Source organism: Lonchura striata, chromosome Z (genome assembly GCF_050655825.1).
Source record: "Lonchura striata isolate lonStrDom1 chromosome Z, ASM5065582v1, whole genome shotgun sequence".
Taxonomy (NCBI): domain Eukaryota; kingdom Metazoa; phylum Chordata; class Aves; order Passeriformes; family Estrildidae; genus Lonchura; species Lonchura striata.
This window is the reverse complement of record NC_140740.1, coordinates 47,045,703-47,073,634: the sequence shown is the minus strand read 5'-3', so window position 1 is coordinate 47,073,634 and position 27,932 is coordinate 47,045,703. Positions and strand designations below refer to the sequence as shown.

The following is a 27,932-nucleotide window of genomic DNA, read 5'->3' as shown; positions in this document are numbered from 1 at the left end:
TAGTGCTATTCCAAGGCAATTGGAGCACCTGCTTGGGAAATACATAGTCTTTCCTAAGTCTCACATCTTTCAAATGACACATTTGGGGAAAAAAGCACATTTACACTAGGATATTAACTTGTCTTTTGGATGAAAAATTAATGAAAAATTTGGCTGTGAATGACCTGGAGTTTTCTCCTATGATAATAGATACCCCAAAACATAGGAATACTGAAACACTCCCAGTCGCTCCGAGTTGCTGTGCAGTCACTCTCCAAATGAAAGACACTAATTCTTCATCTGCTGTACTGAATTCAGGATAGAAAACTGCTTCAGCTGTAGTTGAAAATGTGAAAAAGTGAGTGGTCAGCAGCTTGGCTGGCCATTGCTATGTGCAGCTGCCAGTGCTGAAGCTCTTTGAGGAAGCAGGCAGCAGATTCCTCTTTGAGGAATCAGAACTTGCCAGGGGCTGACTGCCCAGAGTGTGTTGCATGAGGAGCCCTCACATCAGTGTTTCCTCAGTCCTTTTTTTTTTCCAACTGCGTCGAAAATTCAGTGTTTCAGATGAGACCCATCTCTCATGGATCAGCACATTTGCCCCACATTTGCCCTGTGGCCAAGAGAAACCCAAATAATTTTGGGGGTTATCACAGGTATCTCTGCACTGGGTGTTGTGTTTTGTGGGAGTGGTCTCACTGCTGGGTGAAGCCATTACCATGCTGTCAACACTTCAGAGGGATCCAGCACCACGTGGCAAGGCTGGCAAGGAGGCACACACTGGAGAGAGAGTGACGTGGGTGGGCTGGTGACAAGTGGCTGGGGCAGACTTTCAAGCCAGTGGCATAAGCAGGCTTGTGACAAGTGGCTCTGGAGGTGGCAAGCCTCCTTCAACAGGGAATCGAGGGCAGTACTAGATGACCTGGGAGAGCTTTGCCCCAAGCTCCTGCCTTCATGGCAGAGTGATAAGGTGATAGCAGAGCATCAATCCCCAAATCCGCTCCACTTTTCAAAGCTTTTAAGCTCCCTGGGCTTTACTATGCTCAAAGGCAGCTGTCTGGAAGAATATTTTCCCTTTGTAAACAGATGCAGCAACCTGCTTAGCATCGATCTTCTGAGGCAGGGCTTCAAATTCAATTTGTTTCCATCATATCTGTGAATAGTTCACTAAATTGATTTTTGAGAATAAAAATGTATTGACAGTGATTATAGCTGATAAATATAATTTTAAATATAAGATGAGGCTTATGATCATTGAATTGTTCACCTGAGGGATGCAAAGCTTGTACAGTAAACAGTATTTTTCTAAGACATCACTAAAGCTCTGACCTTTATTTTTCATGAGATAACTCCAATTTCCATCTCTTTTTCAAGGGAGGAAGCCCTGAAAAAGTCATGGAGTGCAGCTGATGATGCCTAAACCTGCAATTTATGCGACTGTTGTAATCTCTGCACAACCATAACTGATGAATATGCATCATATAATTTCTATGCGTGGCAGAAAGTAACCTACTTCTGTCCCCTAACAAGCTGTGGTAGGGCTGGCTGCACATTCCTGAGACTCTGTGCCCTCAGCGTGGCTGTGGGATTTCAGGGAGCATGGGGACACCACGGGAAAACCCTGAGGCCAGCCTGGTCTGCAGGTTAAGACCGTATCTCTCTATCTGTTCCGTGGGTGCCGGCGTGCTGATCTGCTCCTGCCTCCTCCTAAGTCCAGGGCACAGCAGCTTTCTGAGGGCAGCTGGGAGGATGGTGGCCACCCCAGAGAGGGTCCTAAATTAACACCTTGTATCCAAAGCCGCAGAGATGTGATAGACACAGAAGAATGGCCAAATGACACTCTAATGAGTATTAATGGGAGGTAGGAATTGGATCCTGCCGGCTCATTAGCAAAGGAAGAGGTGCCATCTGCTGTGGCTGGCAGGTTCCTTGCCACAGTCTGTGGAGTTGTGGGGAGGCAAGACCCCTCCCCTCCATGGTGCTCTGTGTGTGACAGCCAGGAGCCAGTGCTGGGGAGTATTCTGTGTGGGAGCTTCCTTGGCCCAGATGGGATCTGCCTTGGCACTAGAAGAGTCCCTGTGCACTCTCATTTTTTCCATGGCCCCCCCAGCCCTTTCCAGCCTGGCCAATAAGGCAGCAGGACCACTAGCAGAACTGGCAAGAGGATGAGCTTTGATCCTGCCAAAGAAGGTCGGTGGCCTTTCTGTGAGTGCCCACAACCTGGACTTTTCTCTCCCAGCCTGCTGGCAGTGACACAAGGATGCTGGCTGGGCTCTGCAGGCATAGCCAGTTGTCTGCAGGTCCTGACTGCTCCCAAGCCCTTCAGGACTGAGAGATATGCAAGCCAGAGAGTGGAGCTTGAAGAACTGTGATTATCACTGGGGAACACTGTGTATGAGATAATTCTCCTGGATGGAGGAGAAGTTGCCTGAGGTCTCCTGGTTTGTCTCTGGTCTTCCCAGCCCCTCTCAAAGCAGAACCTGCAGCAGAACCAGCTTTGATCCTTCCCAAGGAACATGACCATCAGACCAATCCCACCACACCATGATCATGCACAGCTGAGGACAGCAGCCAGCATCACGCTGCCGTGCCTGTTGTCCTCTCTGACACAGAGGACAAGCAGCAAGAACAGGAAAAAGGCTGGACATGAAGCTGTGCACCTTTCTGGAGCAGTGCAGTGGTTCATGGAGGGGTTCCGCTGGCTGCTGCCCAAATTCCTGCAGGTGGTGGCTGGCCCCTGTGTTAGCTGGCACAGGCTTGACCTGTGCCTGGCTAAGCCAGAGCAGGTTCCACGTCAGCATCCCTGTGAGGCTGACTCATTCCCTGCACTGCATCCCTTGCCCACCCAGTGCCTGGTGACTATCAGGGCAGTGCTTCCTCTGCCTGCAGCGGGGCTGCTGACTCAGCCTGGGGCACCAGGCACCTCTGCCCTTACTGCTCCAAAATTTGTCCTGCTCCTGCCCTCAGCCTGGTCACTCCCATAAAGCATAGCTGAGCCTCACTCCCCTGAGAGCCTGAGCAACAGAGACCTGACCCAGGGAGAGAAGCCCCTGCAGAGCTGGGGTCTGCCTGCTCCCTGGGATCTCTGCATGGCTGCACAACCCCTTGGGCATGGACAGTGCAGGTGGCACTGGACTGGAGAGACTGGAACTGGGGTTGTGTGTCATGACTGTGCTGGTGCATGGATTAGTTGGTGTGCTCAGTAAAAAAGGGGGAGCACCTGCCAGAAAGGAGTTGGTTGGCATGAGCAGATGCAAATGGGAAGTTGAGAGGTATAAAACTGTGAATACTTCTGGGAAATATGCATGGCTGACCACAGCAATGATGATGATAAGGAGGTACTGCAAAAACACATCCTCATATTTTAAATCTATTTCCCAAAAGAAAGAAAATGCTGTTATGCAAGAAAGGAAATCAATGTCTGTATTCAGTGTTTGGGAAGAAGTAAGGAAGACTGTGAAATATTTTCCAGTTTATCAGGCACTGCAGGGGATGCTAGAAGACACACAACAAGGGCAAATATTTCAAAAGTAGCTGCCTGCATAAATTGTACCCAAGAGCCCTATAAAATGGGCTGAGGGATGTTAGCTGCAATAGTCTTTATTTCTTTTACAACTGGAATTTCCCTGGTGCTCCCAGGAGGTGCTGGGGCTGACAGGCCTCTGCTGGGTATCTCTCTGTTCAGGCATCCATGTTCCCTGAAGCACAGAACATCCTTCATGTGAATCAGGCCCACAGAGATGACATTACTCTTTCTACAAGCATCTTGAAAGAAGACTGGCTGCGCTCTCTTTCTGTGAAAAGCACGACCAGAGAAAAGAAAAGGCAATGCAATTTGCAGATGGGGTTTTAAAGGGTAATAGGAACACATCCCATGGGAAGAGACCCCCTTTGTCTAGCTCTCCACTTCTGTCTCCTCCATCCTTGTGATGAGAAGTTTGTGGAGAGAGATTGCTTCTCCCTTGGCATGGGGACACCCTGTGTCTAGCTGCTGGGAGACAGCACCTCTTTTTGGTGTGCATGGATTTTAATGGGGCTTCTCTTTTTTGTAGCCCTTTGAAAGTTTGGCCATGAGTCTGCAGAATTGTCCCCTACAAATAAAACATCCAAACAGTGTTTAGTTGCTGCTTCTTGCCAATCTGCCTCACAAAACAGGTCTCCAGAATAACTTTCAGCTTATTTTGTCTATTCTACGGCTTTTTACAGCTGCTTATGGTCATTTCCTGTGCTACAAAAGGTAGTCCAGGTGCCTTAGAAAATGCCGGGGAGGTGGGAGTCCCTGTGAGAGTTTGAAGTTGTCAGGTTGGCCTGAGCTGGGGAGAAACAGGAGGTGGCTTGGGACAGTAGGCACCAGTAGCCACTCGTGAGAAAGTGACACCTGGCAGGGTATTCCTCTGGAACCAGCTCTGGACATGATGACATTCAGCATTATAAGAAATGAGTATTAAATGACTGTAGATGAAATCTGCAGGCACAAGGAGACAAGCAAGAAGTTAAAACATTGCAAGGACTGGGCATCTACACAACCATCAATGAGACCTGGGGCTGTGAGAAGTTCATCTGATGGCTCCCTCAGGCTGGAGGCTTTCTGAAACTGAGGAGAATGCAGTCTGCATCAGCTTCATTCCCACAGACATCCAAAGAGGCAGGAAACCTGGTTCTTTTATGAATCTGCTGTCTGCAAAAGACCTCCTCCACTGCTTTTCCCTGTGAGATTTTGGGGAACATGGAAACATGGGGCTGCAGCTATGCTGGGCATCACTCACAGATTCTTTGAACACACTAAAGGTCACCATCATTTGGAGGCTGCCGGAACAATAGTTTTGGGAACACCACTGATCTGCTAAAAGGCAGAAGAGCTCAACTCTTTTGTGCTGATTTCAGGAAGTGATTGCTTTCCTTTGCTAACTTCTCATTATGCCACTTCTGGGTAATGTGTTCAGGTTTCAGTCCCCCCAGTACAGGAGAAACATTGATAAACTGGAGTGAGTTCAGCAGAAGCCCCTAAAATGGCTTGGGCTGGAGCTCCTGCCCTAAAGCAAGGGCTGGGGAGCTGGGCTTGTCCACCTGTGAGAAGGGATGATTTGGGGGAGACCCAAGAGCAGCTCCCCAACATCTGTGGGTGTATTATTAAAAAGATGGAGCCAAGCATTTAAGGGAGGTGCATGAGGGAGGTGCAGCGAGGGGCATGAGGGAGAGTGACATAATTTGTAGTGCAGGAAAATTATTCCCATGGGCACAGTCACATGTTTGAAGAAGGGCCTGAAGAGCTGGGATGATCTCCAGCCTTAGATGATGTCAAGATGCAGATGGGCATCCTCTGCAACCTGTGATTCTGTGATTCTCTGATCCCACTGCTGCCCCTGTTTTGTATGGAAGGTTGGATTTGAGACCTTGTTTGGTCTGTGAGTTCCTGAGGTGGATTTGTCAGTCCCTGAAGGTGTAGGACAGAGACTGGGGAGATCAGAAACTGAAAGTGGTCTTGTGCAGAGAAAACCTGAAGGAGGAGTAGGAGAAAGCTGGATACTTGGTGGGAGGATGTGGGAATCTTTAAAATCAGAAGGTTTTGGGCAAGTTGCAAAAGGCAGGCCTCAGAGACAGCAGAACTGTGGTTAGAGCTAAGCAATAGCCATAAGATTTGTCAGCAAAAAAATTATACGATAAGTAGAAAGTAAGGACAAATAAAACAGTGATCTGTGTATTAACGCTTGGATAGAATAACTCCCTAAGCTACAGAGAAGTATATCTAGTGAGATACTAGGAAGTTCTAAGCTTAATAATGGAGCTCTGTGCATTGTATCTTAAGGCTTACAGGCAGGCATTGTATTTGAAGTAAGCTAGCATTTTTTAAGCAAAGGTAGATGTGCTTATAGTGGTTGGATAGAACTACTGTCAATATGCTTTTGCTTTGTGTGATTGGTCATAAATCTTTTAAAGTAAATTGTAATAGTAAGTTCTTGGTCTGCTGCCTGGGGTGTGAGCTGCTGGCATCTTACCATTGTCATAAGCATGTAATGAGACTGATGCTGGAAAATAAACAACTCCAGACATGTTCCTCAGGAGTCCTGTCCCATTTGTGATTTGTACATAGACCCCCAGCCAGCGATAGAAGGACAACCTGTTCTACCTCAGGTCTGCTGAACCACCAGTCCCTGGTGCCTGGCCTGAGACTGGAGAAGAATTCGCCTTGGCAAGGACTTGCTTGGAGCACAAGACGCTTGGAGCTGGTGGAGAAAAGCAGGACCAAATTGCATAAGGAGTCAGAAAAGCTGGATAAGAAATAAACCAAACTTCTGTCATATCCTTCTGGATTTGGACTCATCCAACATACTCTTCTGCCAGCTCCAAAGGAGATGGGAGAGGGGAAATTAATGGAGCTGCTTGGAAAGCGTTTGCAAATGCTTTGGCCTCATGCAGAGGCTGTGGGTCAAGGCTCTGAGAGTGATGTGGGGCTGGGGGTCCTGAGCAGGGCTGGGGGCTGAGTTGCTCAGGTGCTGGTGGCCAAAACTACCTTCTAGGGGAAAAAGCAGTGGGACGCTGACATCTGCATCAGGAATAGAGCAGAGCACCAGGCTATGCCTATGCCTCAGAGGAAGGAGGTTCTAAATCAGGGAATGGTAGGGTGCACAGGGCAAGGAAGATGTCTGGGCTGTCTCAGCATCTGGTAGGACCTGTGTTCACTGGTGATTAATGAAGGAACTGCCATGTCTGGATGAGGTGATTGAATGTGCACAACAAAGCCACCAGGCACCACAGCCAGCTGGCAGGGAGAGCCTTGGGCAGAGCTCTCTCATCCCTGGATGGAGTGGCCACTTTCCCACAGCCTTCGAGGATGGTTCCTGGCTCTGATTGCCCCCATGCACTTAGCTTGGCATTAGCTGGCCTGGCTTAGAGGCCTCTGACAGAATGTGCAGTCAATTTGGCAGACATGCAGGGAATGTCATAGTGGTGCCACTCCATCCTGAGTATCACTTCAGGACAACACCATCACTCTGCAGTAATAGAACAGGAGGAGCCAATACAAGAGAGTCTTCTGAAGCTACAAGTGATCCCTGGTTTCTTGGCTGAGAGACCAGTGGCTGCATCTATGGAGAAACCAGCAGGGAAAAGGGATAAACAGAAAGGCCACTGCAGTTTGTCTCTTCCTAAGAGTCACAAAGGTCACAAAGTTGGGAAGTTTGTGTCTGTGTGCTCCCCTCTGTCTACTTTTATTCTTGCTCACCCCTCATCCATGGTCAGCTAGTAACCGTAAAAGCTACTCCATCTGATAATGTCTGTGTGATTCTCTGGGATGATTTTGTCCTCTCAACTAGCAAGAAACTGTTGTCTATTGTGCCATGGCTCAGGGAGAGGGCATTCATCAGTGCTGGGGGTTCCCAATGTCCCATGGCCATTCTGGGGTCCTCAGTGCTCCTCTGGAAGCTTTCCTGACTGGAAAACCCATGCTTTTCAACTTTCACCCATATGGCTTTTTGGAACATTCTTATTGAAAAAAAGGGAAAAAAAAGATAATAAGAAAAATAGAAAAAAATACCCAAAAACAATTGCAAGTACTTCTAATGTCTTTTTTCCCTCTGATTGTGTTCCTTTAATTAATTAAGCTGTTTGTCTCAAAATCTCCCCTCTAAATCTGAGCAATGTTTCTGGTTGAACTGACCAGGTTTTGAGTCCAAGTTGCTCTGTTTGTATTACCGGCAAAACTTTGGGTTCTCATGCCTGGAAGACATCATACTGGAAACAGCTGGACGAGCTGAAGAGGGGATGGGATCTTCTGTATCAGAGATACCACTCGGGGTCCTTGCATCTGGGTCATCAAGATCTGTGGTCACCTTGTGCCCTGCCAAAATCCAGCTGTGCTTAGCCTGAGCTTCGTGTGTGGCAACAGCACAAGCACTGCCTGTTGCTGGCCTTCAGAGCTACCCATGGGCAGGGAGGGGAGGTCCTGGCATGGCTGCAGTCAAGGCCAAATGTAAATTCCCCCAGCGTTGTGTTGTGCTGGCCTTGGGGAGGGTGAGGGGACTAGTGATAGGGAGAGGAAGGAGAGAAGGACAGACCTCCCCATTCAACATGCCTGGAGCTTGTCAGGCTTTTTTGGGTCCCTGCACTGGCAGGAAATGGTTTGTGAGCTCTGCTCCAGCTCATGGTGTCGGCACATCAGCCACTCTGTGTCCCTAAAGCATGTGGGCATCAGGCATTTTATCCCGCTGTTATGCTCTTACAGGCAAACTGCCCAAAGAAATGTCTCCCTCACCCCAAAACCAGCAATACTGGGGGACCTTCTGCACCATGCTGGGGGAAGATATCACATTCCAACCACAAGCCCCTCTTACAGGAGCACTGAGGTTCTCTTTCCTCCCCAGCTCACACTCGTGTCTGTAGCTCAGGACTCAGGAGTCATGTTTCTCTACTGTTCATCCTATTCTGCAGTCCATCAGGAACCCCAGATGACTGCACTCCCTTCTTTCTCTGTGCAGTCAGAGTGAGGCCAGCTGCAAGCTGCTTGCCTTATGGAGTGGGAAACATACAGATGCTCTGGGGGTCCAGAGTGAACTCTCAAGCTCATGAGTAGAGAGAGGACAGCCTGTTTACTTTGACAGGGACTTTGACATGTAGAAGCTGCAGACACCTCAGCACACAGCTGGGCAAATGCAGGATGCAGGATGGCTTCTGTGTGGTGTTGGCTTGGGGTCTCAGGGCCACAGGGATCTGAAGGCTGCAAAACCTGGGGTCGATCGAACAATGAACAACTACAGGCAGCATCTGCTGCCTCCAGGCAGGAAGCAGCACAAGGACAGGGGAATCTGTCTGGAAGGACTGTGATGGAGGCTCCGTTTTGCCCTGAGCTGGCTGTTCAGCTCCACTGAGCCCTGGAGGATGGTGGGCTGCCCCTTCCTGAGGGGTGAGTGTGTTAATGTGCCCAGGAAGATGGAGGGGACAGCTATGCAGAGCTCTTGGGAGGACATGGGATGCTGAGGCCCAGGCTTCTGGTGAGATGTGTTATGGACATGGATCCCTTCTGACAGCTCTGGACATCTTTTCCTCAGCCTTGCTGTCTCTCTTTTCTTTCCCTTTGAAGGGCCTGTGCTTGGTCACCCTATGGTTTGCACTGTCCCCAGGCTGGTGGCTAGCTTGCCTGGGTTAGCAATGAACCCTTCCTGGGAATTCCCTTCACAGATGCCACAGTGTTTATTAGTCTATGTGTTTTTGTGCCTGAGTGTGACTGCAAAAGCTGCTTGCAGAAACAGGCTGAAACTGTTTGCAAACCTTCCAGGCTGGGTCTTTGCCTTAATCTCTGTGATTAGCTCAAATGGAAAGGAACAGCTGGGCAGCTGGCGAGCTAGGGAAGTGGGACAAACATTTGTGAGATCCAAAGCTTCCCAGAAATTGCAGTGTTGAGTTTAGTGCCAGGGGACTGGAAGGACAGCTCTTTATGGGGGCATTCTTGGAGTGGGAGAAGGGAGCAGGTAATGTGTTTGCCCAGCTGATGCTCTGGCATCCAAGGAGGGAGGGGCGAGAAAGCCCTGGCTAGGAAGTGAGGGCAGAAGAAGGTGAGGGTACCACATCTCCCCTTGTTTTATGTTTGTCTGGGCTTCTGCTTAAATGGGTTTAATTTAAAGCTGGAGGAGACCAGTGGGTTGCTCAGTCTTAGCCCTGCACAGTGCAGATCACAGACCACTGCGATTGCTTTGGGGCAGGAGATGCTGCTGCCCTCATGGACACCACAAGGGATGCTGCTGGTTCCCCAGTGAGCTTGGGGTGGGCCTGGGCTGCAAGTTCACCAACTGTAGTCTTCCTGGCAAGCCTAAGGACACTCTAGAGTGTCTCACAGTCCAGGGAATGTGGTGGAGGTGGATTAACCCAGCACAGTGTTTCAGGGAGGTCTTTAAAGGGAGGTTTTGGGGTACAATGCCAGAGACAGGCTGCACTCACCTAAGAAAAGCTCTTCTAATGTCCCATATCACTTTCTTTAGCATATATAAAATGTTTGGTTCAGCAAAACATGATGAGGACAGGCACCAGCCAAGCCTCAGGACAGCAGGAATTTCCAGAAATTTAGAAGAAAATGTTATGTCAGTATTTGACAAGGGTACAGGGGTGTCTAGAAAGATGGTGCCTGTGTCTGGTGAGACAGTTCCCAGTACTCACCCAAGCTGCAGGATGTCTCTGAAAATCAAAACTTTTAAAATAAGACAGAACATTTTCTAGAAGTCTCTGTGTGACCCAGCAGATCCCAAGGCAGATAACATCAAGTGGGAAGGGAGAACAACTTGACCTCCAAGAGCTGCTTGGATGTTTGGAGCATTAACCTTATCTTTGAAGAGCTCTTGCCAAGGCGGCTGTGCACAGGCTGTGATCTCAGCTGTGCACTCCACTCAGACTCATTATCCATAAGAAATGCTTAATGTTTTAGTTCCTTGTGATATGTAGGCAATTGCAAATTTCATTAGTTTCCAGGAAGATCTATTATCCCAGGCAGTGAGAACTAACCTCATGGGGATGGAAGGTGAAAAGGCACTTAGTGAGAGACTGGGAGGAGATTGGGTTAGTGTCATGGGGCTGATGGTGGCATGTTTGGGTCCTGTTGGGGTCTCCTGAACAGAGTTTACTTTCATGAGAAGCTGGAAACAGGCAGAAGTGTGTGGTTGGATGTCTCTCTGTACCAGTGTCCCTCTTTTGAGAGTAAAGTGTCATGTGTTTTTTCAAGCACCTTTGCATTTGTGCTCCAGATCCTGCTGCCCAAATCTGACCAGTGTTTACATGTGCTGGTGCTGTCCTGGCACAGGGTGAGGCAGCTGAGGTGGTCACACAACTTCTGCAGCAGCAGGGAGGGAGTCTCTCACAGCAGGTGTGTTCAGGGTATATTGTCAGATAGGGGTGTGGCTGTGCTGAAGATTGCATCCTCATTTCCTTCTCCTGAGCGCTGCCACCTCTCCAGCAAGGGCAGATGTGGTGCTGCTGGGGTCCTGCTGTTTGGAAGGGGAAATACAGGTAGTGCTCCAAAAGAAATTCTGCTGTCAAAAAACCATGTGGGGCAATTTCATAATGATGGAGGCATGAGATGAACTGGGGTGTCTGTGTGTGTGGGGGGGGGGGAGTGTGGGGGTTGGGGGAGGGGTTTGGAGCTCCTTATCTAGAGCTCTAAACCCCACAACACTGCCAGCATAATGGATAACCATACCTGTTGTTCATGCCCATCCAGAAGCAGCAGGAGTTGTTCTAAACTCTTCTCCTTGCCTCTTCTGCCCTAAATTTTCTCTACAACACTGTTTCTGTCTCTGGTCAAAGCTTTGGCTGTTGTATCGTGAAGGACAGCTACATTGTGCAGCGAGGAGGGAAGACAAGGTTGGTTTCCAGGATTTTAGCGCAAATGTCCTTATTCTGGGCAGCTGGCATGCAGCTCAGCAGGGGAACAGGCTTTGGGCTTGCAGACCCCTTGGTAGTCCTGCTTCCAGAAGTGAGAGCACAGGGTAAATTCAGGGAGAGCAGGAACATCCCCAGAACTTTCGACACTGCACTGGTGCATAGTCCTCTGCTGCTAGTTTGTACATCTTCCCGCTCTCCCTCCAGGGAAGCTGTTTTGCAATGCTGGCAACTCTCACAGAGACCTTCAGCACTGGAGCAGAGCCCTGTGCAGATGGGAATTAGGGCTATGACCCTTGTGATCTTTCTAGTAGTATGAATTTCCCATCCTGATTACAACCATAGTCACTTACTGGTGGGATACATAGGGCATAATCTGGTCTGAATCTCATCTTGGCAACACTGAGCTCCTCCAGACTCCTGCAACTTGTAGGGTCTGCTCTGCAAACAAGGTGTTGGGGCAAGACCTATAGGGGAGGCAGAAACAGGACCCCTGTTCCTAAGATGTGGATTTGGGTCTTCAGCATGGAGTGTGGGGCCCCTTGGGCTTGTTCAGGGATACCCATCAGCAGGGCCACCAGAGACAGACCAGCTTGGAAGGCACAGGAATGTTCCTCTGTCCAGTGGGAATATGCCACACCAGCCCTGGATGTGTTGAGGCCACCATGCTGCCTTCATCACCCTCAGCAAAGGTGAAAGGGCCCCATGTGTCACACTGAACTGTTTGCCAAGGGCAGTCAGAAGAGAGGAGGCACCCACCAGCCCTCAGGGGGAACACTGAGCCAGCCAGAAGCTGAGCTTGGGAGTTTGGTGGGTGGCTGCTGGCAATGTGTGATGGTCCAGGGGCAGTGCAGGGGGATGGAAATTCCCTTTGGGGCTGGGGATCACACGAGTGGCTGTTTACAGCAAGGGAAGAACTGTAGAGCCAGAAGCTGGGTGACCTCCTGACAGTGTCTGCCTGCCAAGGCTCTGGAGACACATGACAAGGATGGAGACAGAACACACCACTCCATCAGGACAGAGCAGCTCTGGGCTGTGGGAAGTACCAGATAGGCCAAAGCAGATTTGTCTTTCATCTTTCCAGTTTAGAAAGGAAAGATTTGGGCTTGTCTTCAGAAGAGATGGCAGCTTCCTTACTGTTTTCCAGGTAAGATCCTCTTTCCGGGGCAGTTTTGTCCTGTGGAGTGAGAAGCTGCTCATGATTTGGGAGGACAGGGGTACAATGGACATTTGGGTCAGGTTCATCCTGATCCCTGACCTGGTGGCACTACCTGAAGAGCCTTGGGCTGTCTGGGGATTTGGAATTCTCCCATCTCCACAAATGGCTAGCTGCTCATTGTAGGATTTCCTTGTGATATACTAGATAGAAGTTGTACCTGATGTTTCTTCTTCTGTGGTATGTTTGTCATGGAAACAAATGCTCCCGTGAGAGAGCTCATCATCACAGCTACTGTGGGGACAAAACTGTTTTCAATGGCCAGCCAGAGTGAGGGAGAACTGCTCACAGCTCTCTGGCCTGGCCCTGCAGCTTTGAGGTGGCAAATGGGCTTGATGAATATTGTCATGGGATGAATCTGGTGGGACACTATGTGTTTGGGTGCCTGTGAAGGCAGCACACCAGACTCCTACCAGTCTCCCCCATTAGAGACATCCATTAAAGCTTCCTTGGTGCCATAAATGGAGGTTCTTCCTTGGATATGAGTCAGCAGCACAGAACCATAGAATGGTTTGGGTTGGAAGGGACCTTAAGGATCATCTCACTCCAAATGCCCTTCCCCATGGGCAGGGACACCTTCCACTAGACCAAGTTTCTCACAGCCCCATCCAACCTGGCCTTGAACACTGCCAGGGATGGGGCATTCACAGCTTCTCTGGGCAACTTGTGCCAGGGCCTCTTCCAGGGCTTCTTCCAAATAGCTAACCTAAACCTACTCTCTTTCAGTCTGAAGCCATTCTCCCTTGTTCTATCACTACATGCCCTAATACATTGTCTTTCTCCATCTTCTTTGTAGTCTCCCTGCAGCCTGAAAGGCCATAAATCTTTGGAGCCTTTTCTTTTGCAGGCTGAAAAATCCCAGCTCTTTCCTCATAGCAGAGGTACTCCCTCCCTCTGATCATCTTGGTGGCCTCCTCTGGGCTGACTCCAGCAGGTCCCTGTCCCTCCTGTGCTGGGAGCCCAGGGCTGGATGCAGTGCTCCAGGTGGGTCTCAGCAGAGCAGAGCAGAGGGGCAGAATCCCCTCCCTCCCCTGCTGCCCACGGGGCTCTGGATGCAGCCCAGGACACGTTTGGCTCTCTGGGCTGTGAGTGCCATGGCCGGGCCATGTGCAGCCTCTCACCCACAGCACCCCCAAGCCCTTCTGGGCAGGGCTGCTCTGGGTCTGCTCATGCCCAGCCTGGGCTGGTACTGGGGGCTGCCCTGACCCTGGTGCAGCACCAGGACTTGGTCCTGTCAGTCTTCATGGTGTTCCCATGGGTCCACTTCTAGAGTTTGTCTGGCTGCCTCTGGATGGCATCTCATCCTTCAGGTGTGTCCCTCCTTATCCTGTTTTCAATGCCTTATCCCATTTTTTTCCTAAAAGGTTGACTCCAAAGCTGGGCAGTGTCAGCAGTCCCCTCCGATGCTCATGTACAGAAGGGCACATCAGCTTCAATGCCCTGTTTGTGATTCCCCAGTGTTTGTGGCAGACACACATTTTGTAAGTACAGGTTATTTTGGCCACTGAAATTACTGATACTGAACACATTGAAAGACAGCAGGGCTCTCTAGGCTATGCTAACAGAAGAGTAATGGACTTGATTAATCATGTTGATGATAGCTCCTGGCCTGTGGTCGGATGGGCTGAACCTAACTGTTGTTCCCATCTTTCATGTCTATCAAATTAAATCTCCCTGACTGTTGTATCTTGACCTCAGTGGCAGAAGAAGGTTTGGTCTTGCATTTCATGCTCACCTGAAGCTTCCACAGCATCATGGGCATCGTTGGAGTGTGAGGCACCAACCATGGAATGGAAAGGTATTCATGTGACATGTGGCAGATGTTCTAGTTATATTGAGATAAAGGCCTTTTTGGCACCCAATGTGGTGCTCAAAGTGTTTGAGAGAATTACAGATTTGATTGGAATGTGTTTGTGCATTTTGTGACTGAATTTATATCTGTATTGTTATTTAGCTGTCAGTGGGCCAGAGCTCCTGTTCTTATCTTGCTTGCCTAATTCTAGAGTATCATACATATATTGGATATATATATATACTGGACAGTAGTTCTTCTCAGTGGCTGCTTTTTGCTTTAACAGTTTGCTGCAGTGCTTTGCAGCTTGTCACCTTCCTGTGCTGTGCCTGGGAACATTCTGATAGCATCCATGTCAACAGGCCTGGGCTGGCAGATGGCCAGGGTATCACTGCTGTTCCTGTGCTGCTGTACTGGGCAGGCTGTAACTCCAATGTGAGCTCCAAGAAAAGGGATTGTGACCTGTAGATGGAGTCCCTGGAGTGTGGATGTGGTGCAACCCAAGGAGTCTGTGGCCAAGAGTCTGTGGTATGTTCATGTTGCAGCAGGTGCTCAGTGAAGCAGCTGTGGCCATGGATGAGGCCAGGCTGGCACACCTTGGAGCCTCTAGAACCATAAGTATCTGCACATCACAGAAGGCTCTCCCCTAAAGGGATTGTGGCTCATGGATGAGTCTATGGCAGAGCAGGGGCAAGGGGAAGGGTTCATCACAGTATTAGCCCTGACAGACCAGGGGTGGAAATTGTCACCTGGAACTGTGGTAGCCTGGGATTTGAGTTGCATGTTGTGGGAATTTCTGTATCGGGAACCCCCTGAGCCAGTGGAGAGCGAGCCTCACAAGAAGCAGTGCAAGTGCAGCAGTGACCCCATCTGAGCTGGATTTGGTGCCCAGTAACTCCACTCAGCACAGTCCCTCTCCTGCTCCAGCGACCAGCATAAGAGATGGAGCCCAAAGTCATGGACTAAGTGAATTCAATGGTCATTTTGTAGATGTTTCACCAGGATGGCCAATAGACAAAGGACCGATGCCTGTTAATACATCAAAGGATGAGAAAGGGGAAAGGAAACAGTTAATGAGGAGGTATTGGGTAGTGTGGGCCATGAGCATAATGTAAATTATATCAAATAAGGGGTGAAGATAGTACTGGTTTTGTACAGGAAAGAGTAATTTTTCTTCATAATAGCTCATATGGTGCTGTGTTTTACATTTGTGTTTAAAAACAGTGTTGATAAGACAGGGATGTTTTTGTTATTGCTGAACAGTGTTTGCATAGTCTCAATGCCTTTCTTATAATTTGGGAGTACATGAGGAGTAGGGAGTGGATACAGCTGGGACAACTGACCCCAACAGATCAGAGGTGTACCCCATACCAATGGTGTTGTGGTCAGCAATAAAATGTGGGGGGGGGGAAAGAGAAAGGATGGGTTTTTGGAGTTACAGCATTTGTTGTTCCGAACAGCCACCACACGTGATGAAGTATTTACTTCATCAGCATGATGAACATTTTCCTGGAAGTGGTAAACATTTGCCTCCTGATGGGATGAAGTGAATTAATTCCTAATACTGTTTTTCTTGTGCATGCAGCTTTTGCTTTACCTATTACATCTTCTTTTATCTCAAGCCATGAACTTCCTGACTTTTACCCTTCTGATTCTCTCCTCCACTCCACTTGGCAGGGAGTGAGTGAGCCATATATTTAGCTGCTTACTGGGGTTAACCCACAACAGCTCATCAGCCTATTTTAACTTAAGGCTGTGTTACACCAGGGCTGTGATAGAAAGGTGAGGCCACTGCTGTGAGTTCAGAGAATCACAGAATGGCACGAGCTGGGAGGAGACTTTAAAGACCATCTCGTTCCGACCCCCCAGCCATGGACCTTCCACTTCCACTAGACTAGGCTGCTCAGACCCCCATCCAGGTTGGCCTTGAACATCTCCAGGGATGAGGCATTCACAACTTCTCTAGGCAACCTGTATCAGTACCTCACCACTCTCACAATAAAGTTTGTTTTTTTTTTCCCTAGTATCTTATCTAAACCTACTATCTTTTCATTTGAAGCCATTCCCCCTTATCCCCAGTTGTTGGTGGGACATGCTCTGTCCAACTCAGCCTTGAACCTAAGAGCAGGAAGAGACAGAAACAGGCAGAACAGTTTTTGTGTCTGAAAAGCCAGGAACAGGCAGAACAGTTTTTGTGTCTGAAAACCCATGGCAAGATTTTGACCTGGCCTCTTCTCCCTGTTGAGTGCAGAGAGAAACCCAAAGGGAATGGGATAGGCCACATCTGCCAGAGCTGTGTCCTGAGGGGCTTCGGGGCCTTCAGGGGCTGTGGTATTTGTGTAAGGGATCTGTTGTTCCATGGGAGGTAGCTGCAGGCAATGGAGAGAGCAGCATAGGATTATACAATCACAGAATAATTTGGGTTGGAAAAGACCTAATTATTCTCTGGAGGACCATCTCATTCCAACCCCTTCGGCATGGGCAGGAACATTTTTCACTAGACCAGGTTGCTCAGAGCCCCATCCAGCCTCGCCTAGAACCCTGCCAGGGATGGGGCATCCACAATTTTTCTGGGCAACCTGTCCTTAGGCTGTTATCCCTATCTACTGATAAATGCCAACCATACCAACTGGTCTCACAAACCTCTTTGTTGCCTTTATAGCTTTGCCTTGGGGCACCATATGGGGTTTACAATGCTGGCAACTATCACAGAGATCTTCAGTCTTTGAGCAGAGTCCTGCACAGGTGGAAACTGGGTCTGCAGCCCTTGTGGTATTCTTGTTGGGCAATTTCTCCTTTATGCCTGTGAGCAGTCAGCCAGTTCTGGAGGACATGGCAGAGGGCCTGCACTTATTCTCAGTTTGGTGGCCATGACCTCTGCAGCAAGCATGGTCTGCTCTGCTGCCAAGGCTCTGGGACGCAGCCCATTGGTGGGTATGATGGTATGTCTGCCCTTTGACCTGATGCCTGAGCCAGATACTGCCAAAGAGAATCTCTCAAACTGTCTGGCTGACTTTTCTGGAGCTGCCGTTGCAGGATCTGTGGGGCCGTGGCAAGCAGCTACTGTCACGGCTTCTGGACCTGCAGCTCTTTCCTTGCTGTAAACAGATGCTTGCCTGATCCCCATCCCCAAGAGGAATTTCCATCCCCTCACACTGTTCCCAGCCCCTCACACACTGCCTGCAGCCACCTGCTGAACCACAGGTGCTGGCTGGCTGTGGCCTCTAGAGTCCCAGGTCCAAACAATGTTTTTTCCCATGTTTAGGCATGTGTCCTCTGCATCCTTCCAGACACACCCATTTGGTGATGGCCAGGTCACACTCCCCAAGTCCATGGTGTGCCTGGATCGCTCCCTGCTCTGTGTGTGCTTGGGAACAGGTTGCTCTGCATCATGCAGGTTTCCTGGCTGGTGCAGGGTGTCCCCTCTGCATAAATCATGTTTGGCTGCTGCCAAAATGACCCTCAAATCAGTCCTCATGTCTTCTAGCACTGGCCTCGTGGTGGAGCCAGCTGTTGCCAAGTTCTGAAGGCTCTGTTGCTCTGCCCCAGTGCTCTGAATCAACTGCTCATTGCCAGTTATAATTAAGCTTGGACTATGTAACTTCTTATCTTTCAACTATATCCACAAAAGAAGAGAATTGTCCTCTGCATAGCTGAGCTCCAGAACACCCCTATCCACTTCCCTCTCTTCCAGCAGCTGTTTCCTTTCCATGCAGGCTGCTGGGAACAGCTTGACCAGTGATTGATTCAGGTGCTCTTCTGGCACTGGTACTCCTTGATGCCAAGTCCTGATGTTCATGGCCCATGAAATGGGCAAGCAACATGGTGGGTCTCTGCCTGGTGTTGGTGCCTGACACCTTGTCCTGCTGTGGGGCTTTATCTCCTTTCTCTTTTTTTTCTCTGCTGTTGCCTTTTCAACTGAGGCCTGGGCATTTGGCAGCTGCTTCCTTGGCTAGGGTGTCTGGCTAAGCCACCACAAGGAGCAGAGCTCTTCTCTGGAGTTTTCCAGTCTTGGCTGAAGCATATCTAGTTCCTGGTTTATGGCTTGCTGTAATGTCTTCTGCAAAATCTCTAGAGCCTTCTCGATGTTTTACTTCATTTCCCTTTGGCTGTCTTTAATTCTTCTGTCTCCACACACACAGCTCTCCTACAACCCCACTGATGAACTGACTGGATGTGTCAGCTGCTATTTCCTCTGGTTCAAGCTCACAAGGAAGTGAGCTCATGCCAGAAGTGTGGGGCAGAGCGGGCTGCCAGGCGTCTGCAGCGAGGCTCTGCCTGGTGTCGAAGTCTGACACCCCAAGAGAGAAGGAGCAGTTTCCTCTCCAAAAACACTCAGACAGCTTTTTTTCCCAGCAGCTTCTCAAGTCTCTGTGAATTCACACGCCAGAGTGATGCCTTCGCATGAAACACATGCATCCATCCTGGACAGTGCCTGTCCAGCCCACCCATCTCCCACCGCCCAGAGCTCCATTTCAGCTGGTACACGCCGTGCTTCAAGAGCTGCTGCTTACTCTGCTGTGAGAGGATTTACCACTTGTTACATCTCCACTTTGTGCCAGTAGTTTCCACTGAGTTTTATGCTTCCATACAAGGACCTGTGGGATTTCTGGACAGAGCATTGATGTACTTTCCTGTATGGATGGAAGAGATAGGTTTGTACCTGTGGCTGGTGGGAGGGATGAGGACTAGCTGAGAGGGGCACCGTGTTTAGAGGATTATGCAAACAGTTAAACCTCTCTTCCTTAAAGTGTCTCCCAATCTGTGCCTCAATCCCCTTTCCAACACAATTCTTGACCACTCCATGGAGATCTTCACCATGTGCCACAAAAGGACAGGCTCTGAGCCATCTCCTTTATATTTTCTGGTGGCATAGTGCACACTCACAATAGCCACAAGTCCAAAGGATGCCATGTGCCTTGATCAGGAGGGCTGAGATCTGAGCAATGCTGACCATACATTTTCCATGGGGACACAAAACTCGCTCATTCCATTGCAAGCACTATATGCAGCACTGCACATCCTGCAAAGGAAAGAGAACACTGTTCCAGGGTGCAGAATCTGCCATCCTGTTCACTTAGCCCCTGAACATTTTCATTATCCTACCTTAGACCACTGAGCCACTCTGCAGTTATGCTAGCAACCAAATGTTAACCCGTACCTGGCTGGCAAATCAAGTTTCCATCTGGGGAAACAAAGAGTGTGTGGGGGGCAAACTTTCCAAGGCTGAAGACCCTCTTCCAGCCCAGCCAGCTTCAGCACCCATGCACTCCAGAGGAGCTGTTTCCTTGCCCTTCTCAGTATGTTGTGCTTATCCTGCTCTTCCCACTGGCCCCGCTGAAGGCCAGGGATGGTGCAGCAGCCAGCAGGCAGCCTGCCCAGCTCGTGTGCCACCAGCTTCCAGCAATTATTTCCCGCATCCTGAGGAATGTATCGCTCTTTGACACTTCTATACGTTGTGCCTGGCAGCCAGCTCCCCTTCCCAGACACGGGGGTTTTCCATGCTGGGCTTTGCAAACTACCTCTGCTGTGTCCTGGGAATCTCTGGGGCCTCTGCAGGAAGGAATGTGCTGGTCAGCGGGTTGAACTAAGCTGTGCGACCCTGTTCCTGTCAGCAGTGACTGTAACTTGGAGGCAGCATCCATAAGGATTTGGAAATTCCCAGTCCCATTGGTTGGCCCCTCTTGATGCCTTCAGTTTGAGGAACGTCTGCTCCCAGCTCTGAGCTGCCTGGGAAGCAGACCCTGCAGTCTGGTTAAGTGGGACAGAGCTGGAGCCTTCTCCAGTGCTGATGGTCAGTTCAGGTGTGGATGAGCAGAGGGCTGCGTGCTCAGGAGAGTGGATCTCCTGGCAATATGGGTTAAGATGCTAGGAAATTTTGATGCTAGAAACCAGGGGAGTAATCCACAGATGAACTTGAGGTCCTGGAGCTCTGGTGCTCTGGTGCAGGGTGCAAACTTGGGAAGCATTTGGGTGCAGACTTGAGAGAGCTGTGGTGGTTTCACTGCCTGATAAGGGATCATGAAAGACAGTGAAGTGACCTTTGCTATAGTCCCACTGTTTCTGTGCACTCTGTGTGTGGGGACACCACAGTCTCTGCCTAGGACACCCTCCCCTCTTCATACACTGTGGAGGTTCCTACACCACAGGGATGCAGAGGGCTGGAGCTGGGCTGCCTGAGTATGGGGGTAGCTGGAGGCATCATGGCACAAAGCCTTGTTGCAATGGGTCTGTACAGTGTCAGACACATTGGTGGTTAGAGAGGGATTCTCTGTAGCTGAGATACCTCAGAGGGCATCCTGCCTGGCTGTGTATCCCTCCCTGTGTCTGCCTCCATCCTGCACCTATCAGCTATGGAAAAAGGTGGTCACTGCAGAAGCCCGGGTAAATGAAGAAGGGGTTATGTGCAGGAAATTGTGCCTGGCCAGCTGCTGGAGACTGCTGGTGTTTGAGACCCCTGTAAAGCCTTGTTTCCATCCCCCTGCTGACAGTTGCTCTGTATTGCAGAATTTCAATCACCCCTGCAGATAAGGGTGCTCACTCATCTGTCATTGCCAGAAGCTCTCTTAGTTCTCCTTGGGCTGGGGGAACAGGGACAGAGTAAGGCACATCAAGAGGAAGAAGTGAAGGGGGAATGGTCTGAGGGAAGGGAGGCAGAAGGGGGGACAAGGCATGGACCCCCAGACTGATTTCAAAGGGGCCCTGCTGCTCAAGCGTGCAGATGCATCTGCAATTGCCAAGTACCCCTTTCCCTCCTGGGACCTCTCCAACCACCTTCCCTTGAAAGAGAGTCTTCTCATTCAGATGCTTTGTCAGAGGTGCAAATCACAGCAACAGGGAATTGCCAAAGACAGATGCCTCTGGGAAGGGAAACACATGCCCTGATTCTACTCAGAAGCTCAGACCATATTTGGGGCTGGCCTCTGGCCAGAGGTTGCTGCTGAAGTGTCTTCAAAACAATCAGAGAGCCAGGGACTTTCCAGGAGCTTGCTGCCTTAGTGGACATAGACTGGGCAAGGAAGGAATCTGGGTTCTATGCTGGGACTGCAGGGCTCCCCTGGGCTCCATTGTGAGCATCCAGGCACTGCTCCCACTGGGGAGGTTGCACAAGTAAGGGCTGGAAGGGCACTAAGTTCCAGCAAGGCTCTCCTTTTTCTGCTCTGTCCTGATGCCACCAATGCTTTTGGGTTAGGGGGATGGGTGACAGCACACAGGATGCCTCCAGGAACTCCTTCCCCATGCTGCCAAATACCCTGAGGAGATGCATCTGCAAACAACCTGCTACTGCCCAACCTGCTGCTTGCCTCAGGCTCTGCTGCCAGACTCCACAGCAGCCTCTATGTTACACAAGTGTGTGTGGATTTGCCTTCCCCTATCTGTGTATGTGGGTACCCCCTGAATAGGATGTCCATGCATGAAGGAAGGAGGAAGCCCCAGGAGTGCAGCCCTAGCACACTGCCCCAGGCTGTCCCAGAGGAATGACACAGCCATTCCTCCTGGCTGGCAGTTGTTGGTGATCCATGACTCCAGCATTGCTTTCTCCCTGCTGAGAGGAACAAGAGAGTGGGCACCTTACACAGCTCTACTTTCTGCAGCAGCTGAGACTTTGGTCTTCTCCTGGGCTACTTGTTGTCCTTGATGACTGTTATCAGGGTCATTATCAGAAACTGGTGGAAAGCCCTGGTGTTACAACCCAGCTCCCAGGCAGCAGGGCCCTCAAGGGGGTTTTACCCCCACTATCATTGGTTAGACCCCATGAGATCTGCCCCTTCCACTGGGACTCCCAGGACACAGCTGACATGAGCACTGGGACCGCAGGAGCTGGAGACCAGGGTGAGTGAAGAGTGGCTGTTAGCAGTGAAGAATGGCAAGGGGGACTTCTTGTTGCTGGGGTTGTCCAGGGGGGCTGGAGTGGTGCTGGGACATCATGTCTTCTCAGAGGGCCTCTGGAGCAGGGTGAGAGGCGGCTACACCAGACGCATCACAGGAAATTCCAATTAAATGGTGGGGGAAATGTTTTCAACTTGGGGATGTATCAAGCACTGGAACAGATAGCCCAAAGCAGTTGTGAAACCACCATCCTTGGTCTCTTCCAGACCATGTTCTGGTGATTACCTGAAAAATGTCTGACTTTTCCCACAGCAGGACTGGTATCCCAGTAGCTGCTCAGGGCTTGGTTCAGTAACAAAGGCCGTCTGTTTGGATAGCTTTTGTCACCACAGGAATTTCATGTGAGGTCCTGTTCAGCTCTCTGGGTTCACTTTTATGTAGTCCCCATCTGTCCAGCTATGTCCAGCTGCACAGTGCCATGTCAAGCTGCTGTGGGTTTTCACATCCTTATCAGCACATTCCTTCAGCTAGTTAAGGTCCCCATTCACCCCCAGCTCCCCACAATTTGATATCAGCACCAAAATAAGATGGGCTGTGCTGTTTTCTGCAGCCCCATTGCAGTGTGGCCCTCACACATCCCAGCCCTAGAGCTGTATTCAGCTCTGTTCAGCTGGGGTCATCCCCAAGGCAGTGACACATGGATGGGGCTCAGGGGGAAGGAGTGTGGGCTCACCCTGAGCCACTTCTCACCTATTATTTGTGTTGGTGGTTTGGCTTAGAAGCAAATCACAAAATGAGGGAGCAAAGCAGGTTGACTCCTTGGTTTCTTTGAAGGCTTGGCCACCTTCCAGGATCCCTTTCATGGGAATAAACACCTGACCCTCTGAGAGCAGGTAGTGGCAGGTTGTGAGACTGTGTAGGAAACAGGAGGCCACAGACTCATCTAGCTGTGATGGGAGCTGTATCTCCAGCATGTCCCCCACCTGGCACCTCACACCATGATGGGCAGCTGGGAGCAAGACAGGATGTGTCTGTAAAGGGGGGCTTGTAGCTTACAGGAATCCCCCACCCTCTACTTGTGCATCACCCAGCTCTTGGCTGGCTGGTGGGCTGCCTGCCAGGCTGTCCAAAACCGAAAGCAAGGAATCCGGATAAATAGGAGCAGCCTCAGCACGAGGCAGCAGTGCGTGTTCTGCTCCCAAGCCTTGTCCTGCTCAGTGCCCGTGGCAGCACCATGGCTCTCCGCCCCCTCCTGCTGCTGCTGCCGCTGCTGGCTGCCGCCCTCCTCATCACCCAGGCTCAAGGTGAGGGGTGAGGAGCCTGCTGCCTGGTCCTGCTGGGAGGGGGCAGGGTGTGCGGGACTCAGGTGCCGGGTGGTGAGGGTGGTGTTTGTAGTGTCCTGAACTGTGGGGTGTGTGGATGAATGTAGGGCTCTGTGTGCATGTGCCTGTGGCACTGGCTTTCAGTGCTTGCTTGGCTTCAGAGTGTGTCTGTGTGCATGTGGCTGGTGTGGCAGCAGCACCCAAGCTGAAAAGAACAGGAGGAGAACAAAGTTCAATACCATGTTCAGTACCTTTTCAAGGAGCTCATCAGTTTCCCTGCCACCACACTTGGATGTGGTGTCTTGTATTCCTGGGGCCAGGTCTGACCTGGCACTGGGGTTCAGAGCTTCCAACCCCACATGGTGCCCAGGATCATGCTGACCCGTGACACCAAACAAGCCCTGTGCTGTCAGCTGGTATTCTGTGCTGAAGGTATCCTGACTCACTGATGATCCCAAATCCCACATGCTCTCCTTGTTCACAGGCATTGGAAGCTCAGCCTTGGACTGCTGCCTGAAGCACAGCCCTCTGAAGAAGGATATCCCCAGTGGCGTGGTGATATCCTACCGCCAACAGGGACCTGAGACAGGATGCTACCTTCGTGCTGTTGTGTGAGTACTCTGTGGTGGCCAGGACTACTTGGAACAGTCTGGCTTCAGACAAACCCTCCCCTGTCCTCCCTCTTCTCCCCTCCAGAAAATCTTTCTGCTGCTCCCCCAGGCTCATCACCAAGAGGAACAAGAAAATCTGTGTCTCTCCCACTGATGACACTGTCCTGAAGTTGATGCAGCAGCTGGACAAGAAGACCAAGAATGACAAGGACAAGAAGGCCAAGAATAACAAGAACAAGCGGCAGACCCAGCGTCCCAGGAGCAGACCCAAGAAGCAGAAGCGGCAGCGGGTCTAAGTCAGGCCTGAAGAGGTAGGTGAGGGTGGTGAGTAGAGTGAGGGTGCTGCACCCCATTCTAGATCCTTCTGTGTGGGAGAGTGGGCTTTCAGCTCATGCAAAGCTTGCGGGAGCTGTCAGAGCCAAGGCTGGAGTACAGAAGCACTTAGGGAGCAACTGTCTCCTGGTTTGTGCTTGCCTTGAAATTATATTTGTTTCTGGAGCTGCTGGGATAAGGCAATGCTTGGGGATGGGCAGGGCAGGTCACAGTGGGGGTCAGGAGGGGCAGGGCAGGTCACAGTAGCTCCCAGCAGGGGTGGATGATCTCGCTGAGACTCTGTCCATCTCACCCCATCCTCCTTGTCTTTGTTAGGACGGATGCCTTCCCACTGGTGACTGACCCACGGTTTGGCAATGGCAATGGACTTACACAAACCACACACTCACCCACCTGCCAGCCTGAGGGTGGGGATGGGGCAGGCTGAGGAGGATTCCCTCTGCTCCACAACCTCTTTGTTGCTGCTATGCCTGACACAGAGATCCCCCAGCACCTGCAGTGCTTGGGTGCTCTCAGCAAAGCAGGCACCCAGGTCCTCACTTGTCCCATGGCCAAATAAGTGGGGACCTGGGCGTGGGAGCTGAGCCATGGCCTCTAGAGGGAAGTGGACATGCTTCCCACTCAATGGGCGTTATTTAGCCTAGCAGGATGGATGCTTTTCCTATGACTTTTTTGGGGGGATATTTTACATTTGTATTTATATTTGAAAACTGTGCTTTCATCTCTTCCTGAAAGGCTTTACTTCTGTCTCCTTATGCTTCACAAAGTAGCCTTTATGCTGCAGGCTGGATTTTCTGCAAGATTTCTCTTATTTTTCTACCAAATAAACCGTGGCTGCATTTTATTTTTCTCTAATTTCTTTGCTCCTTCTTGGCCTGCAAGGTGTGGGGAGCCAGGCAGGTCCCAAGTTCTGTGGTCCTACTTGAGCTGCTTGCTGGGTGCTTCTTTGCAGAGCAATTAATAGCAGCTGAGATGGAGAATTTTGGGGTAACAGTGTGGCTCTGTGTCTGGGCTGTTCTAATCTTTCAGGTTTTATAGTACACTGTTGCATTGTAGTTTGGATAAAGATAGCCACAATTTATCTCTTTGGTTTTTTCATTTTCTTTTTTAGGTACAACATTTCCATTAAATCAGAACTAATTGTTCAATTTAGTGGAATTATATCCTTTTAGCTCTCCTGGCTACAAAATTGCAATGAAATCCAAACAAATTGTTTGCTTTAGTGGAATTTTACCTTGTTCTTTCCCCTGGCTTTGCTTGTGTCAGGGTTTCAGTCACTATTAAGACAAATGCTTAGTTTTCTGGGGAAAAAAAAGCACCAGAAATTCTCTCATACATGTTTACCAAATCTGAAAAGCCCATTTGGTGAAAACCACATGTGAGGCTGTGAAGGTGGGGGAATAGCAGATTTTGTAAAACTCACTGTAGACATCCTGCAGCCATTTGAGAGCAGCTCTATCCCAAACCTTTAGTGAAAGAAGTCACTGAATAGAGGACACCTTTAGGTGAGACTGAAAGTGGAGGTGAGACAGACCCCTGGGACAGGGCTGGAGGGAAAAATGGCATCTCTCTGTGCTTGCAACCCTCTCTCCCTGACATGCTGAGAAAGAAAATTAAGCAGCTGTGCTAGAGCCACACTGCTATCTGCTTGCAGAGATTTTGAACGTGGACTTTGGTCAGTAAATGTCTATTAAATCATATAAATGAAATAGGATTTGCAGAGCTTAACAGTATCAGTATGTGCAGCGTGTTTGTTGGAGTAAAGCTTATAGATGAGTTTTTTTACCAAGTACATATCTGGCTTGACTGCTTTATTAATAGGGCATTTAGGTCTATCATTTTAAGGCTGTGCAAAGTAACTGTGAAGTCCAAGATACTGGCCCCAAGCATGGGACAGGCGCTGAGCTGTCTCCTCCCTCACATTGAACAGCTGGCCATCTGCCAGACTGGCTTTTGGACAGGATGTATGGCAATAAAATATATTCTTTATAACCAAATGAATTCATTCTGGCTGTTGTGATGGGCTTTGGTGGGGTGGGAAGGGCTGCATGGCAGAGTGCTCTCCTGCCCCACTCACCATTATCCCCCAGGTCTCGGTTTTTGCAGTGCTCCCGTGTGATACATCCCTGAGGTGCTCGGGCTGGGAGCTGCTGGCACAGGGGACTAGTGCAAGTCCCCTCTATTGTAGCTGTGTTTCTCAGCAAGGTGGAGACATCCTGGTTGCTCATCTGTCCCCAGTGAGGGGTTCTGAGGTGCCAGAGAACCCCTGGGCACAACATTGGTTCGGACACAGCATCTTTTCTCATGACTGATCCTGTCCCTCTAACTCCAACCCATCTGGATGTGCACTGCTTGTTGAAAGCAGGGGCTCTGAGCTCCTTGCTGCTTTGGGATAACAGCAATAAAACATGTTATTAATGAGACTATGCTCTGGACTGGGCTTTGCAGGAAGCCTGGGAACTGATGCCTGCACACAAAAAGTCAGGTGGGGGGTGCTGTGGCAGCCCTGTGTTTGATGGGGACACACTGCATCTAGAGGCCCTACTTCTGATTAATTCCTTGTGCTGGTTGTGGTGTCAGGAGATTGTGAAATGGTCGTAAAAAATCCCTAGAAATGAGGTATAGATGAATACATCTGCAACCACAAACAGCTAAGCATGAGAATGTGGCGGGAGCAAGCCAGCATGTGAAATGTGCTTTGGTGTCTCTGTGGCTGTGGAAGAAAACACAACACACGAGGGCCTTTTCCCTTTAAATTCCAGGAGGGCATTAGGTCAAAACAGGTTAAAAATATATACCAGTGGCAGTGTTCTAATTTGCCTGAAAATTTACCAAAAAAACTGGTCTGGAAGCACGTGGGAGCTTGTCCCTTGCTCAGGAAGGCACACGTGAGCATGGGCACAGATGCACAAATGTGAGCCCACATGTGCCTGTGCCTGCAGACACACAGGTGTTTGCACTCTCCTTCCAGATTTATTGCTAAATGCTGCTTTCCAGGAAGACAAGGTGGCAGGGTTACTGGGAGCTTCTCAAGGCAGGTGTGAAACAGGTGGTCACAGTGCAGCTACAGTGAGATGGAACCAGGCAAACACCTCCAAGGATATTCCCTGTGAAAAGTAATGAGCTGCAACCTGCAGCACTCAGTTATCACCAGAATTCCTTCTTCACAAAGGAACTGAATCCATGGACCCCAACTGGGATAAGAGATGTGAAGAAGAAGGTCTAAGGCAGTGCAGCAGTGAAGCAGCAGAAAGGAGCTCATTCGTCTGTACCCCTGGGCAGGGCAAAGGCAAACCTGATGCGATGTGCAAAGATAAGGCAGTGCTGCTGAAGAATATGCTGGGGTGGTAGGTGGGCAAGGGATGTATAAAAACCTACCTAGACACAGAACCAATCTGCAGGGAAGGGAACAAAGTTGCAATAATGTCAAGCTGGGCAAAGTTAGGAAAGCTCAGCCACTCGGGAACAGAAAGGCTTCAGTGACAGCAGAG

The 27,932-nt window shown here is 50.0% G+C and overlaps 1 protein-coding gene across 1 annotated transcript; it reads left to right on the top strand.

The window, feature by feature from the left end:
- The first annotated feature begins 23,327 nt into the window (after positions 1-23,327).
- On the top strand, positions 23,328-26,438 carry CCL21 (C-C motif chemokine ligand 21). Its single transcript, XM_077790069.2, has 4 exons — positions 23,328-23,479; positions 23,982-24,108; positions 24,218-24,419; positions 24,757-26,438. The coding sequence occupies exons 1-3, from the start codon at positions 23,410-23,412 to the stop codon at positions 24,402-24,404; spliced, it is 384 nt and encodes a 127-aa protein (XP_077646195.1). The 5' UTR covers positions 23,328-23,409; the 3' UTR covers positions 24,405-24,419; positions 24,757-26,438.
- Positions 26,439-27,932: the final 1,494 nt, after the last annotated feature.